The 15,247-nt window shown below is 39.4% G+C and overlaps 2 protein-coding genes across 2 annotated transcripts; both read left to right on the forward strand.

The window, feature by feature from the left end:
- Positions 1-85: 85 nt before the first annotated feature.
- On the forward strand, positions 86-2,938 carry LOC108088928 (ornithine aminotransferase, mitochondrial). Its single transcript, XM_017186950.1, has 3 exons — positions 86-480; positions 1,833-2,647; positions 2,709-2,938. The coding sequence occupies exons 1-3, from the start codon at positions 161-163 to the stop codon at positions 2,867-2,869; spliced, it is 1,296 nt and encodes a 431-aa protein (XP_017042439.1). The 5' UTR covers positions 86-160; the 3' UTR covers positions 2,870-2,938.
- A 4,168-nt stretch (positions 2,939-7,106) lies between these two features.
- On the forward strand, positions 7,107-11,488 carry LOC108088897 (E3 ubiquitin-protein ligase RNF146). Its single transcript, XM_017186897.2, is given in 5 exon segments — positions 7,107-7,287; positions 7,290-7,559; positions 8,036-8,166; positions 8,711-8,864; positions 9,779-11,488. Coding segments are annotated over 5 exon segments (1,350 nt in total). The 5' UTR covers positions 7,107-7,241; the 3' UTR covers positions 10,528-11,488.
- The last annotated feature ends 3,759 nt before the right edge of the window (positions 11,489-15,247 follow it).

Consider the following 15,247-nt stretch of genomic DNA (forward strand, 5'->3'; position numbering starts at 1 on the left):
TTCAGAGAGAGAGAGCAAGCTTCCATGGGGGTTCGAGGTGCTCCACAGTTCTCTCCGGGTATAAAAAGCACCCGTCCACAGCCGTCAGACTTTCAGTGAGCATCGCAAGCGATCCGCGAGTGGAAGTGCCATTAACCCATCGATCTTGAAAATTGTTATTATGTTCTCCAAACTCGCAACACGCGGCATCGCCACCCGCATGAGCTACTTGGCCCAGAAGACATCCGCCCAGGAATCCACCGCAGCTTCCGGATCTCTTTCCGAAGCCGTCTACGCCCGGGAAAACAAGTACGGCGCCCACAACTACCACCCACTGCCAGTGGCCTTGTCCAAGGGCGAGGGGGTGTTCGTCTGGGACGTGGAGGGAAAGCGCTACTTCGACTACTTGAGTGCCTACTCGGCGGTCAACCAGGGACACTGCCACCCGAAGATCGTCAAGGCCCTCACCGAACAGGCCTCCAAACTGGCCTTGACATCGCGGTAAGTGAATGAAACCGGGGAGGAGTTCACCGAAATAAAATCGGAGAACAAAGACGTGCCCCCCAAACGTTATCAGCCGATACATAGTATAATTATATTTAGAGTGGACCCTGTTCAACGGCAATGAATGTTGCTGTCGACACCCTGTTTTTTTTAACTTCAAGAAATATATTTTCGAAATTAAAAATACTTTACACTCTTTTGTAATTAAAAAATATTATATTTTATGGTCATCAGTGCGTATGAGCAATTTTGCCTGGCACTTAAGAGCGACAAATCTAGTTCGTTTAATAAATGGCTAACATACATTTATACATAATAAAGAGTTAGAAGACCACACCAACAGTTTTATAGGGATAAATTAATTGCGTTTGTTTCAGTTTGTTTACTTGTCTTTAAGTGCCGATTGCGTGAGCTTTTTCATTCTGTTGTCAACCGAAAAATTAAATTCATTGATTACTGAATTATATTTTTTGGTTGTTTGCTGCTAGAACTTATAGATAGAGATGTGAGTTTTATTGTATTTTTTAGTATGTCTGGACAAGATTACACAGCCTATAAATACCAATTCCGGGTTAATTAACTAAATTTGAATAACGACTTTATTAAAAATGTAATTTTTTACCCGGCCTGACATGATTTGGTTTTTTTCCCGAAATCATAAAAAAAGCTTATAGTTAAAAGCATACAGCTAGGTTTGACTTACTTGGAACATTTTTTCATTCCAAGTGTTTACTTTGGACGTTGATAACCCCCCATGGACTGGCTAAAATCTTATCAGCTGCTCGGAAATACATATATAAATTCTCACTTCTCTGAGTGATTCTTGATTTGTCAGAAAAAAGAATTTATTTAATTACTGTATTGCACTTGAGTTATATTTACTGAGGCCTCTTGTTGCCGGTTTTATTTGGTTTCTCTTGGGTTGCCAGGGCCAAATTGTCAGGTTGAGTGCGGCTATAAAGTCAAAAGAGTTCATTGATAACAAATTGTAGATTAACGGCATGTTATTGTTTTTTGCGATTTCTAAAATTAGAACTTTGCTAGAATTGATAGGGAAAATCGCATTGTAATGGAAGAAAAAATAAAATACATTTAAAAAAAAAATGGGCTTTGGCCTAATTTTGGAAATAATATTTAAGGTCTCTTAGATTTTGATTGCTTCTGAGAAATAAGGAATTAATTAGCATACAGGCATAAACGAATATGTTAGTGTCAAAAGTATTATAAATCCAAGAGCCTAACGCTCATCTTACCGCACCTTTTGTTATTGTTTTATTCTCTCTTAATTGTTTACAATTTGATCTTGCAATCCGTGAAAGTAAACTGTTCTCTCCACCTTTTCCCACCAGAGCCTTCTATTCGGATGTCCTGGGCGAGTACGAGGAGTACGTGACGAAGCTGTTCGGCTTCGACAAGGTGCTGCCCATGAACACGGGAGTCGAGGGAGGAGAGACCGCCTGCAAGTTGGCCCGCAAGTGGGGATACCTGGAAAAGAAGATACCGGCCAACCAGGCCAAGATCATCTTCGCTCGCAACAATTTCTGGGGCCGCACCCTGTCCGCAGTGTCCGCCTCCAACGATCCGAGCAGCTACGAGGGATTCGGACCCTTCATGCCGGGATTCGAGCTGATCGAGTACGACAATGTGACTGCGCTGGAGGAGGCCCTCAAGGACCCCAATGTGTGCGCCTTCATGGTGGAGCCCATCCAGGGGGAAGCTGGCGTGGTGGTGCCCAGTGAGGGCTATCTGCAGAAGGTTAGGGAGCTCTGCACCAAGCACAATGTGCTCTGGATCGCCGACGAAGTGCAGACGGGACTGGCCAGAACCGGAAAGCTGCTGGCCGTGAACTACGAACAGGTTCAGCCGGACATTCTGATCCTGGGCAAAGCACTCTCCGGCGGCTTGTATCCCGTGTCCGCGGTCCTCTGCAACGACCAGGTGATGCTGTGCATCAAGCCAGGAGAGCACGGATCCACCTACGGAGGCAATCCCCTGGGATGCCGGGTGGCCATGGCCGCCTTGGAGGTACTGCAGGAGGAAAAGCTGGCCGACAATGCCTTCAAAATGGGCAATCTCCTGCGCAGCGAGCTGTCCAAGCTTCCCAAGGATGTGGTCTCAGTGGTGCGGGGAAAGGGGCTGCTCAACGCCATCGTTATTAACAAGAGTGAGTGGCCTAAATTGATAGAAGGTAACCCTTTCCTAATCTTTACTTGTTACTTTCGCAGAATACGATGCCTGGCAGGTGTGCCTGAAGCTCAAGGAGAACGGTCTTTTGGCCAAGCCCACCCACGGGGATATTATTCGGTTTGCTCCTCCACTTGTCATCAACGAGGCACAAATGCTGGAGAGCATCGACATTATCAAGAAGACCATTCTGTCAATGTAGATTGTGCATTTAAGGAGTTTAATGTTAAGTTTTTATCAAAAGTCTGAAATAAATTACAACTCAAATGTTTTTGTGTGAACTTTTTTATATATGTATGTATATATATTTTTTTTAGAGTTAAAGTAAAAAAGAAAACTAAAATTGTCGAGTGCTCTTAACAAATGAAAATCCTTCCTCTTTTGGCAAAAGTGTTGCATTCTTTTGGCCATTATTATCGAAATACTTTTGTCGAGATGTTATCATCGAATCGTATGATCAGGAATATGTGTGTTTTATAGAAGACGGCTTCATTAATGATTTTCAAACATTTTACTGCAAAAACATTATACCCTCCACACGGGTGTAAATGTCAAAAAAGCACCCCAGAATATATTTTTTATCTCATTTGATCAGCTCTAATTGATCTCAAACATTTATTAATGATATTATGATTCCATGGCTATCAAGCCATAAGTCAAAAAAAATAAAATGTCCTGAGTAATGTCTGGCATTTATGTAGAGACGGTGAATGGATTTCCCAAGTCCACACTCCACATCCCTTCCGATAACAAGACACTTTGCCACGCACAAAATCCGCTTATAAAAGTCAAATGTAATCTAAACCATTTCAATTTGCCCGCCTGTCTGTTACCTGCAGGCGCCCTTTGCAGACTGCCAGGAGTCAACTGCGGGTTCCCCCCATTCTCACACCTGTCAAGGATGTCAGCGCTGCCTTTCAGCTTCCTAGGATCCCACTCCCTCGCGGCAGGACTCCCCTTGCTGTGTTTACCGAGAAGCTCCATTTGTTTGGCCTGGCGCTTGGCATATTGATTTTAAAGATTTAAATCAGCTCGGGGAACAACAGGTGACACAGCAAATGATGCCGGTAAGTAGGCTAAACATCCCCCTCGGGGAAACAAAATAAGGGGCAGGGTGGACAATATCCGCCGTTCGATCTGTATTTGATTTTTATTGGGTGGTTTCGGTGTCAAATTTGCTCAACGCCAATTGAAAAGCCATCAAAAAGCGACGCCGAGGAGCTGCATTTATTCAACTAATTAAAAGTTTGCACATCAAGAGAGGCGAGTAGGAAATAAGCGCTTATCTTTAAAGCCATAAAAAGAAAGCAACTCTCACAGCTGGACACTTTATCCTTGGGTCAAGTGCTAACGCTTAAAACTAAATCTCCTGCGTCTGGCCTTTTGTCCAAGCCCGCTTTGAATTTGAACTGAATGCCCGAAAAAAGCAGAAACTGTTGCCTGTTTTTTCCTCTTTTTCGGGGGTGTCAAAAGCCACACGACACTTGGACCTTCCCTGATCTTCTTCTTTGTAGTCTGTCCCATAATCTTTGCCTTTTTATCGCCGCCCATCTGTTGATGTCTTTATTAAAAAAAAGAGAGTAAAAGTAGCTGGAAAAAATCCATTTTTAGCCCATTTTTTGTGGGTTTTATTGCTCAGATGAAATGAGGGAAAGCAGAAAGGACACTCCTTAAGCATTTTATTAGCAAACTTCAAGTTGTTTCGTCTGCACATAATTAAATAAAGCGTTAAAATTAAAAATCAAGATTTTTCCATTTTTTTTATGCTTCTGGGTAAGATTCAAGGGAAAATATGTTAAAGAGTGTGGGGTGAAAAGGATATGCCCTGTGCTCTCCGCAAAAGAACCTTTTCTCTCAGATAAGCATTACAATGTCGTTAATTCGCTTTCCTTTATGCCGCGGCTTGGAATTCCTTGGCCTAAAGTACCGAAGGCAGCGATAAGGAGCGAAAATGTTGCGACATTTTCCGCCTGGTAATTGTCCTTGGCAGGATGCGCGGTGTCCAAGTTTATTGCCTAACGACCGCGGCACGTTCCCTTCGTTTTTATATTTTAATTAAAAACCAGCAGCGAAAAGGCAGAATGAATTGAAGGAAGGGGAAAACCTGAATGGAACCTTACTTTGGAAAGTAGTTCACTGATTAGGCTTTGACTTATTTTAGTTTTAAAAAGTTTTCTTATATAAAGCTTAAATGGGATGAAGTTAAAAAATACTGAAAACAAAAATGTTATGCATTAAATTACAATGAAATCGAAGTTTCTTATACAATTAAATAATAACATGCTTCCCTTGGCTTCTCCAAAATCCACAAAGAGTCGATTTTATGCAGCCTCATCACTTTGCTAATATTTACAAGAAAATCAGCATTTTAATAGGAATTTCGTGCGAAATTGCGATCGTAAATTTATTAGAGCTTAGGTTGCACTGGCTGCAAGCCTCTGTTCACATGTGTCAACAGACAATTTTCGTTTATTAAGGGGATTTGGCGAACCAAAAAAAGTACTATAATAATAAAATGTTTAAGGGAGAAAGGAACAAGCATCGCAAATGATAAAATAAACAGCAATAGGCTAGATGCAAAAGTAGCTTATTACAATGGGGTGAAAAAAGGCGACAGCAAGAAAATTTCTTTTACTTCTCCCTTTTTTATGGCGGAAAACTGGGCGACGAGGTCTGAACCAGGGAGGGCAATCTTTTTATGCTTATGACGACCATTCCGGCCCCCTTTTGTGTTAATAATCTTGAGGCGTCTACCGTTATAAACGGTTTTTTGGCCTGATAATTACATTAAGATTTGAGGCTTTCTTTTTGTTTTTTTTTTCTGCTGGTTACTTTTTATGGTTCTCATTTTGTGGCCACAGGGCAATGAAACAATGAAGGAGCAATCATATTTTAAACTTCTGTTTCTTGGTCGTTTGCTGGCAAATAAAAATTCAATTGCACAGGACATATGTTAGAACAATTATAACAAAAAACCAAGTGCAGAAACGAGCACACAGGATAAAGGGTTGAGTGTCGTGAGTGGAAGGACTCGTCGTGCATACTAAATAGTTGTTGGGTGCGTTAAAAGTGACTTGTATTATTCTGACTTAAGAGTATACTGGATTTGAGGTTCTTTGTTCAGTTTATAAATTTATCATGGTCACAAATAAAATAAATAAAAGCTTATTATTATTTTTTAAAATATTGATTTTATAGTAATAATAATATACTTATATAAAACCAGTTTCACAATTCTTTTTTCAAAGTATTATTTTATTTTACGTTATTTTAAACTCTATCAAATGGATTGGATTTTCTTAATCAGCTGTCTGCAAAATGTGAAATACCATACCAACTTTTAAATTTTAATTATAAGCTTTTTTCTTAAACATATTAAATTAAGTTATATATAGAAATCAAATAACCAAGTAACTCTTTGTCAACACTTGGAATACTGCCCTTTTTAATGTTTTTTTTCCAGCTTTCGAAATACACGTTCCCCCAGGCAAATCACGTCGAAACAGTGGCTTCCCAGGACAGGCAACACATTTTTAAAACGCCCAAAGGGACACGTGCATTAAACAGCCCGGGAGGACAACTGGCAGGACCGGAGCAAAACGAGAGTAATTTACAAAACTCGTCGGCAGTTGACTTCAGCGCGTTTGTCTGTCGCGCAATTAGGCAATTGGCCTACGTCTGTGTGTGTAATTGACAAAAAATGACATGCAATTGCGAGGAGAGGCGAAAGCAAAAATAAACCAAAAATTGATTTTTATGTAATGAGTACGAAGGTCCTGTCCAGGACCACTGCAACTGACTGTTGTTGTGTTTTACTTTTTTTGGCCTGTCGCATGCCGGCTGCATATTAAAAAGTGCGTGATGCCTCCTCCGCTGACCGAAACTCTCGCCAAAGGGCTGTCAATTTTTATGAAGTTAAATTCCCGTTGAAGGCTGACTGGTGGGTGGTTGTTGCAAAAGGTGTTGCATGTAATGAAGCGCATAATTTTAATTGGTTTTTGTTGAATTTAATAAAGCATTATTAATGAGGCGGCATAGGGTAATAAATGCTACACCAACTATTTACAAAAAGGTTGGTAAATATATTTCAAGTGAAAATCTTTCATTTTTATCAGGTGTGTTTTTTATTTGATCGGGTCGGTGTTTCTGACCTTTTTTAGTAATTTAGCCTAATATTTTTATTACCCCTTGATAATATTCAACAAAAACAAAGAAAACTGAATGCCGAAAACTTAATCGTCTTTAGGTAATGTTTATTATAAACAATTGCGTACTGTTAACTTTTTTTGCAAAACAAATATTTTTAGCAAAGCAAATATTAAAATTCAAAATTTGGCGCACTTTTTGTGCTTACCAACACCGGAGGCCTAATCAAATTTGGTCTGACTTTTCCGCACGAACTAAAACAGTATTTTTGAAGCCACTCTGGTATTTTCGTCCTAACAAGAAACTAGCATACTTGAGCAGCAACAATTTTTATGTTTTATATTCTGTTGTTTGTGAAAATTTTAAAACCGAAGTCAACGGCGTCAGCACGCTTTCTCTGCTGCTGACGTGCTCGAGTTAATTCTAACATGTCGCAACAACGCGCCACGGAGCAGAATGCAGCGAGCAACAACAACAACAGGAAGTGATTACTCTGGACGACGACGACGACGAAGATGGGGATGTGCAATTCCTGGGAGCTGGGCGTCCCATCGCCACCATCGATCTCTGCCTGTCTCCCTCCACTTCGGCGGCGGCCGCTGCTCGTTCCGGAAACGGGCCTGCCGGCGACACAGGAACAGGATCCGGATCAGGGTCAGGATCTGGAGCTGCTGCAGTGGCATTAGATCCAAATTCTACTACTATGTCATCCGGCCATGCATTAAAAACATCAAACCAAGATGCGGGTAAGAAAAATACACATTTCAGAATTTAAAACGAATTAAATCAAGATTTTAAAGTTAAAGGATATATGTATGTATGTACATATGTGCATGTCCGTCGTTGACATTTGAGGAAGTTTATTTTAAATTAATGGCATGGTGTATGTTTTTTCGTAGTTTGTTAACAAGATGAAACCTTTTATCACAAAAGCGCACCCAGGTGCTTAGTATAAATATCTATGTTATCATACTAGTTTATTAAAATCTAAAATCTTAAAATAAGAACAAAAACCTATATTTTTTTATAAAAAAAAAACAAGGACTAGATTTATGGTATATTATGAAATATACATATGTGTTGCTCAACTGTTTAGTAAAACTTGGCTTTAAAAAAAAGAACTTTTTTTTTGTTAAATTCAACAAAGGATTTTTAACGCCCATTTGAATTTACTTATACATATATTTATTGGCCAGTTTTTAATCTTGCTTTAAAATTGCAGCCACCGGAATTGCTGGCGGAGATTCTCCATCAGCATCTGCTTCTGCCCTGGAGTGTCCCATCTGCCTTCAAACCTGTATCCACCCAGCTCGTCTTCCCTGTGGACACATCTTCTGCTTCTTGTGCGTTAAGGTAAGTTCTTCATAAAGAAATAAGCGGAAGTTTGTCTCGCCCACTTAGCCATGCAGTTCACATCGTCAAATTCGCTTTTTGAATATCATTTTCGGGTGGCACCAAAGCACCCAAAGCACGTAGACAAGTTCAAGGCTGTTTTGAACCCTTTGGTGCTACATCGGGCCTGACTGATTGATTAGCACGCCTGGTTAACTCGGGATCATCACAGTTTAGGCATTAGATTGGCTTCCGGCTGGCGACTTGTCAATTGACTTCCGTCCTCGGCCAACATTAACCAGTTTAAGTCTAAGACAAGTATTCCAGTTAGCACTTGAGTGCATTTTCCTGTTCTGAAACTCGCATGGCCGAGAATTAATGCCAATTTACAGTTTATGTAAATGAACTTAGTTTCCTGGTATCTATGGTATCCAGATTTTGGATGTGGTTGGTCTACGTCAGCAATAAAGTATACAGTAGAGAGTACTGAGTACTTACCAGAATTGACTTCCTCTCTGGTTATATACCTGTTGATTAAGAAAACTTTACTTTGTCTTTAAAAAAGGGCGTTGCTTACAAGAACCGACGGTGTGCCATGTGCCGTCGCGAAATCCCCGCCGAATTTCTGGACCATCCCCAGTTGGTAAACGGCATCGAGGACATCTGCACCACCCGCGCCACCGAGGACGGCTATCAGTGGTACTACGAGGGCAGGAACGGTGAGTGAAATATGCTTTTGGTGTTGGCCGCCCCTCATTTCCCATACACCCCCTCCGAAAAAACACACACCATGCACATCTAGGTGGCTGGTGGGCCTACGATTCTCGGACCAACGGAGACATCGAGACCGCATATGCGGACTATCAGGTTTACAAGAAGGCGAACTTGTCGCATCCAAGTCTTGCTACTCCTCCAGCTGAACGAGCTGCAGAGGATCACTTGCCTAATCAGGACCATCCAAGCATGGTCAATGTTATTGAAATTGATGAAGATGATTTGGCAGCTAATTCTCCAGCTGATCGAGCTGCAGGGGATCACGTGCCTAATCAGGACCATCCAAACATGGTCAATGTTATTGAAATTGAAGAAGATGATTTGGCAGTTAATTCTCCAGCTGAACGAGCTGCAGGGGGACCATCCAAACATTTTCAATGTTAGTGAAATTGATGAAGATGAGATTATGTTGTATCAAGATTGGGATTTGGATTTTGACGACTCGGATGAAGACTTTTGGGCCATCGACTCCGACTCAGACACCGAGGATCCCCCCGACTTTGCGCCGCATCCAGGCAGGCTGCAGGTGCTAATCTGCGGGAACATGTACATCATTGACTTTATGCAAATGCGGCAGTATCCCCGTTCGACTCCCGAAAAGCGTCGCAATATCCTGCGGTGCAAGAGCACGGATGATGTCCCAGGCGGAACCATGGGAGTGGCCGGGCTCAGAAAGCACCTAAGATACAACCAACCCTAAATAACATCACCCTTTAAACTGCCAAACCCTCCCACACGCTTACTCCCATTATTAATCCTAGACAGAAAACCAACTGTGATTCAAGGGCCAAGAAATTAAACGAGTTTAGACCCCATCCCATTCCAAATACTTTTTTCTTGCCAAAATGTGTAACTTCAGGTTGGTGGCAGTACGATGACCGCACGAGTCAGGACATCGAGGAGGCCTTCAAGAAGGGCGAAAAATCCTGCACCATCCTGGTGGCGGGTTACGTCTACATTGTGGACTTGGAGCAGCTAGTGCAGCAGCGCCAAAACGAACCCACTCGCTGCAGGAGGGTCAAACGAGATCTGGCCACCATACCGAAGAAAGGGGTGGCCGGCTTGCGGATCGAGGGCAACCAGGTGACCAGCGACACCATCTTCAGCCGACCTGCCAGCACAGCCCAACCAGGAACCGTGGCAGCAGCTGCCTCCAGTTTCATATCCACAATAGCAGCAACGGATGCGGCAATAAGGATCGCTAGCGACATAATTGGGTCCACACTGGCACATGCGGACGAGCTCACCCGGGGACTGGCAGCCAGCAACATCAGCGATGATTCCAGCAGCAGCGGTGAGCAATCCAACTCCACAAATTTACAGGATGCAGGACGCTCGCCTGTCTCCGCTTCTGGCTCAAGTTCCATGCAGGATCTGATCACGCGGGACCTGAGGAACACACAGCAGGTGATTGCCCACAATCAGCACACCATCGATCTCTTCGAGCAGGCCTTGAACGACTTCCAGGCACTAACCATGCGCAACTATGTAGACTCCAGCGACGAGGAGGATAACGAAGAGGATCAGGACCAGCGGGAGCTGCGGGAACGCGACCAGCCGGAGGCGGGCGAGCAGCCCCAGTCCGGCGATAGTCACCAGGGAGTCTAGAAGTTACACAGCTCACTCTACAAAACACTTACTCTATTGCTAGCCTAGCCCATACACTTAAAGAAAAGATCTATGTTCCTCTTAGCAGATCCACTGAACGGAAAGGGAATGTTAACTAGAGAAATGCAGCGCGTACCTGAGAATATATCAACTAAATATATCGATAGGCTCCGAGCGTTGAGCGTTGAGCGTTGAACAGAAATAGAAACAGAACAGAAAGTCTACAGGGTAAACGAACACATATTCCTTTAAACTTTAAATGATATACTTAGCAACAGAGGTTACAGCAAAATTGATAGCAGACAAAAATAATCTATATAATATTCCACTCAACTTACTCTAACAATTGGGCAGAAAATTGTTTTTAACCTGAGAGAAATGGCCAGTTTCAGATTTTAAAAAGCAATCTCTTCTACTCCCTAAAGAACCTTGCAGTGCTCCGCTGTACAAAGTTTTAACCATAACCCAATATTTAGATATTCGAAAATTCTTCGCAAAACTAAATTTATTCGACTGCCAACAGTCTCATAATGCAAGCTGGCAAAAGTAAGGCAACCACCAAGACAGATTAGTGTGAAAACGACAATATGTGTGAATTAGGATTTACTTGACATGGATCCAGTTCTCGAAAGATAAACAAGCAGGAAATTCCCATTTAGATAAAGGATATTCAGTGCGTTTCGTACAACGGAATGTTTTACGTCTCAAGAATTGACTTACTAAAAGTTTCTTTGTTTCAACGTCTATGTTTTCGAAACGCACTGAGATCAAGGGAATCAGATCCAGTATTAATTATTAAGTCGCCGTTAAGTGCGTTAAACAAAAACCGTTCTGTGACAGTTAAATATATTGATATTTGTATTGTGTAAGTTACTATAATAAAAGTATTTAGGAAAAATGGGGAAGTCAGATTACAAATGACTACCTGAAGACCTGATGTATATTATGTGCAACAAGGAATACACGCCTGATTTAATAATCTTAATTTTGTAACTACTATTTATAGATTCGTTTTCGATATGTACTCCGCCATTACTCCTAACAGTGAAATGTGTATTCGTTGCTTCCCTAATATCTACGATATTCCTAAAGCTCTACTGAACCCGACTCCCGACCTCGAAAACCTTTTCCCGGTAACATCAACAATTTATGAATTATAAAAAAATCGCTCATGTTTAGGCCAAACATCTGTTGTACCATTTCTAAGAGAACTGTTTCTTGCATTATCATTGCCTTAATCTTTAATATATTCTAGTTTTCGCATAACTGACTATAAATAAAATGGCATTAATTAACATAATTTTCATTGCATATCTGGAATTCAGAATCTTATCGATTTAATTTCCTTATCTAATGGTGGCAGGTCTAAACATCCAATTCGTACTTATTAATCATTTAGCTTTTCAACAATTAAATCAAAACCAAATGTGCCAAGCAACATTTTTCGAACAACACTCGCTCCGGCATTTTTGACAGCACTGATAAGGGCAACTCTAATTAACAGCACGTAGTATTGTCTGTCATATACTATATAAAACATGTATTTTATTATTTAGTTAAGCATTTACAACTTAGTTGATAAAAAGATGTTGAGAAATAGATTTTTTGCTGAATTTGAAATATGTCGATTAGATTTCTAGCTTTTGTGCAAGTTCGCATTTGCATAGTTTAGATTCTAAGAAATGTATTTAAGTTCGGAAATAAAACAATCCCAAAACTTATGCAAGCTGCTTTTTACGACTTCTGCCGGTAATAAACTCTTTAACGAGTGGGTTCTTAAAAATTTATTTTTAAAGGGTAATATGGTTTGAATTTTATGTTATAAAAGATTGTATTTTTACTCAAGATTGGGTTTTCTTGCAATTAATAATATTTAATTTAAAATACAATGTTTTGATTTTTGTGAAGGAATAACAATAAACTCAATACTACGGTTTTAGTGTTATAGTATAAAATTGGACTAGTTTAAAACAAAAAAAGTTGCGATTTTCTGCAAAGTTATATCAATGAATTTCAGATTTTTGATTCCGGAAGGTCCCTGTAATAATAATCTAATTAAATAATAAAGTCAGAATTGTTTTCTCGTACTAACACGGTTTTAGGTCTATTTTTTAATAATGTTGAATAGCTAAAAATAAGGATTTCTTGCAAATCGATTGATGATAACAATAATTTCAATTAATTTTCATACCATTAATCTAAGAAAGTTCTTAAAATTTGTTCGAAAATTATCTAAAAATTAACACGTAATTTAAAAGGCCAATTCTGAATATTAAAATACTGTTTTTTTGGTAAGACAAAAGTTACAGGTAGCGTATTTTCCAATTCAATACACATAAATGAAAATTTATTTATTTTCCACAAAAAAGATAAAAGCAAATATTGAATTCTTCATTATTTAAAATAGCTGCTCAATTAAACTAAATGTACTTTTAAAATTATAAATTTATCAATAAATTAAATACATAGATTTTGTCATATCTTGGAAATCACATTGTTGGTGGGAATATCTATGTCTATTACATAAAAAAACAAACGATCCTAGAAACACATTGTTTCTATTGTTGTTCCTATAGAGATCTATAAATTTTATACTCAATATAAATCAAGATCATCCCTATTTTTGAAAGCTATTGAGGTGGGAACATGAATACACAAAAATGTTGATCTCAGTTATCATTATCAACCCTTAACGGGGACCTGTTGAAGGCAACGCTTATGTTGAAATTGAATACCAGTTGCCTTTTATGTGTTGCACTGATTGTCGGGAATGGAACCTGCAACCTGGTCATGGAACTGGACTCTGGGACTCTGTCCCTCTGCAAATACCTGAAACCCTATGACTCATGCGCAATGGACCAAAAGAAAACGCCTAAGAAGCACGCAGGCAGCATAACAATTTATTGGACAGAACAAACAAGAAAAGGTATTGGGAAAAAAATGTGTAGGGGGAATAGGTTGATCTAACAAGGGAAAAATAAATTGTGTGATTGGAGTCAAGACCACTGAGAAAAAATTTATTATATTCTTCAAATTGCGATGATGTTTCAGAATTGTTTGATAATTAAAAATGTTAAAGAAAATAACAATCCTTTTTCATTTTTAATGCTTAAAGAACTTTACATTTATACATTTTAATTCTTAAAACTAATTTATACTATCAAGTTATTAAAACTTTGTGTTCTAAAAAATCAATTTTTTAATATCGTTTTTAAATCGATATGAATTTTCCACTATGTAGTCGAGCTCCAATGTGCTCCACAAACATGGTCACCAAGAATTCCCTCCTCTTTTTTTAGTATGAGTCATCTTTGTTTACGTAGAAATTATGCTACCTGCTGCACTTTGTTATCACATACATATACATATGAATTTTCTGAATCTACCTGTTGAACAAATGGAAGAAGTGCAAATGGGAAACGACATTTGTGTCTTACCAAATCTTTAATAGTTTTCACAGCTCTGATCTTGTGTACAAATTCTTTGACTCTTATGAAGATGTGAAGCAAAAGACGTACGAGTCTTATCAGAATCAGGGGCGTAGCTACCGCCGTATACACCGTATCAATTATACGGGGCCCCCGGGCCAAGGGGGCCCCCAAAGTGTGTAAGAGTGAATATTTAAAATTTGATTTTTATTTGTAAAATGGGTAAATAATGTGATAAATAAATATTTCTTCTTACAATATTTTTTATACCCTTGCAGAGCAAAAGGGTATTATAATTTCAGTCAGAAGTTTGCAACGTAATGAAGGAGACACCTCAGACCCCATAAAGTATATATATTCTTGATCAGCATCACGAGTAGAATCAGAATACGTCTGTCCGTCTGTCCGTTTCCGCGCAAACTAGTCTCTCAGTTTTAAAGCTATCTTGCTGAAACTTTCCCAAAAGGTGTGTAGTTATTGCACGCAGTATATATGTAAGTCGGAACGGGCCGGATCGGGGGACTATATCGGATAGCTCCCATACGAGAGAATGAAATAAAAAATTCTCACGCCGTTGTTTTTTATCAGATCGAATTGAATTCTTTAAGATGTTATTGAATTTCGGATAAAATTTGATCAAAATCGGATAACTCTATCATATAGCTGTCATAGGAGCGATCGAAAAATATAAATAGAATTAATGGAAATAAATTGATAACATCGTTGTTTTTTATCCCACGACCATGATTTTTTGAATATCAAGTTTTTAAAAACTCTTATATTGAGAAAAAAGTTTCATAAAAATCGGACAACTATATCTTATAGCTGCCATAGGAAAGATCGAAAAATCTATATAGAAATAACGGAAATAAATTTTTAACATCGTTGTTTTTCATTTTAACGATTCTCGAATACCGAATTAAATTTCATCAAAATCAGACGACCATATCATATAGCCGTCATTTGAACAATAGTCAAAAATATAGAAAATGAATAGAAAAATCGTCTTAGCTTCGATGTTGTTTAGCCGTTATGTAATTTTTTCGACATATTTGATGACTGCAAGGGTATAAAAGCTTCGGTTTGCCGAAGCTAGCTTCCTTTCTTGTTTTCTTTTGTGAAAAATCTTTACCTCCATATAAGGGCCTCCAAAAAATTTTTTATACGGGGCCCCGACAAGGCACGCTACGCCACTGATCAGAATACATCATTTGGGGCTTGCGTAAAACATTGTGTAACTCTTATCCTCGTATCCCCAAATAATATGATTTAAAAGAATTCATGAATAGCCC

The sequence above is a fragment of the Drosophila ficusphila genome, unplaced genomic scaffold, assembly GCF_018152265.1.
Source record: "Drosophila ficusphila isolate 14025-0441.05 unplaced genomic scaffold, ASM1815226v1 contig_106, whole genome shotgun sequence".
Lineage (NCBI taxonomy): Eukaryota > Metazoa > Arthropoda > Insecta > Diptera > Drosophilidae > Drosophila > Drosophila ficusphila.

Coding starts and splice junctions, on each gene's coding strand:
- LOC108088928 (XM_017186950.1), top strand. CDS start 161: ATGTTCTCCAAACTCGCAACACGCGGCATCGCCACCCGCATGAGCTAC. Junction 481..1,832: donor AAACTGGCCTTGACATCGCG/GTAAGTGAATGA, acceptor TTTTCCCACCAG/AGCCTTCTATTCGGATGTCC. Junction 2,648..2,708: donor CGCCATCGTTATTAACAAGA/GTGAGTGGCCTA, acceptor TTACTTTCGCAG/AATACGATGCCTGGCAGGTG.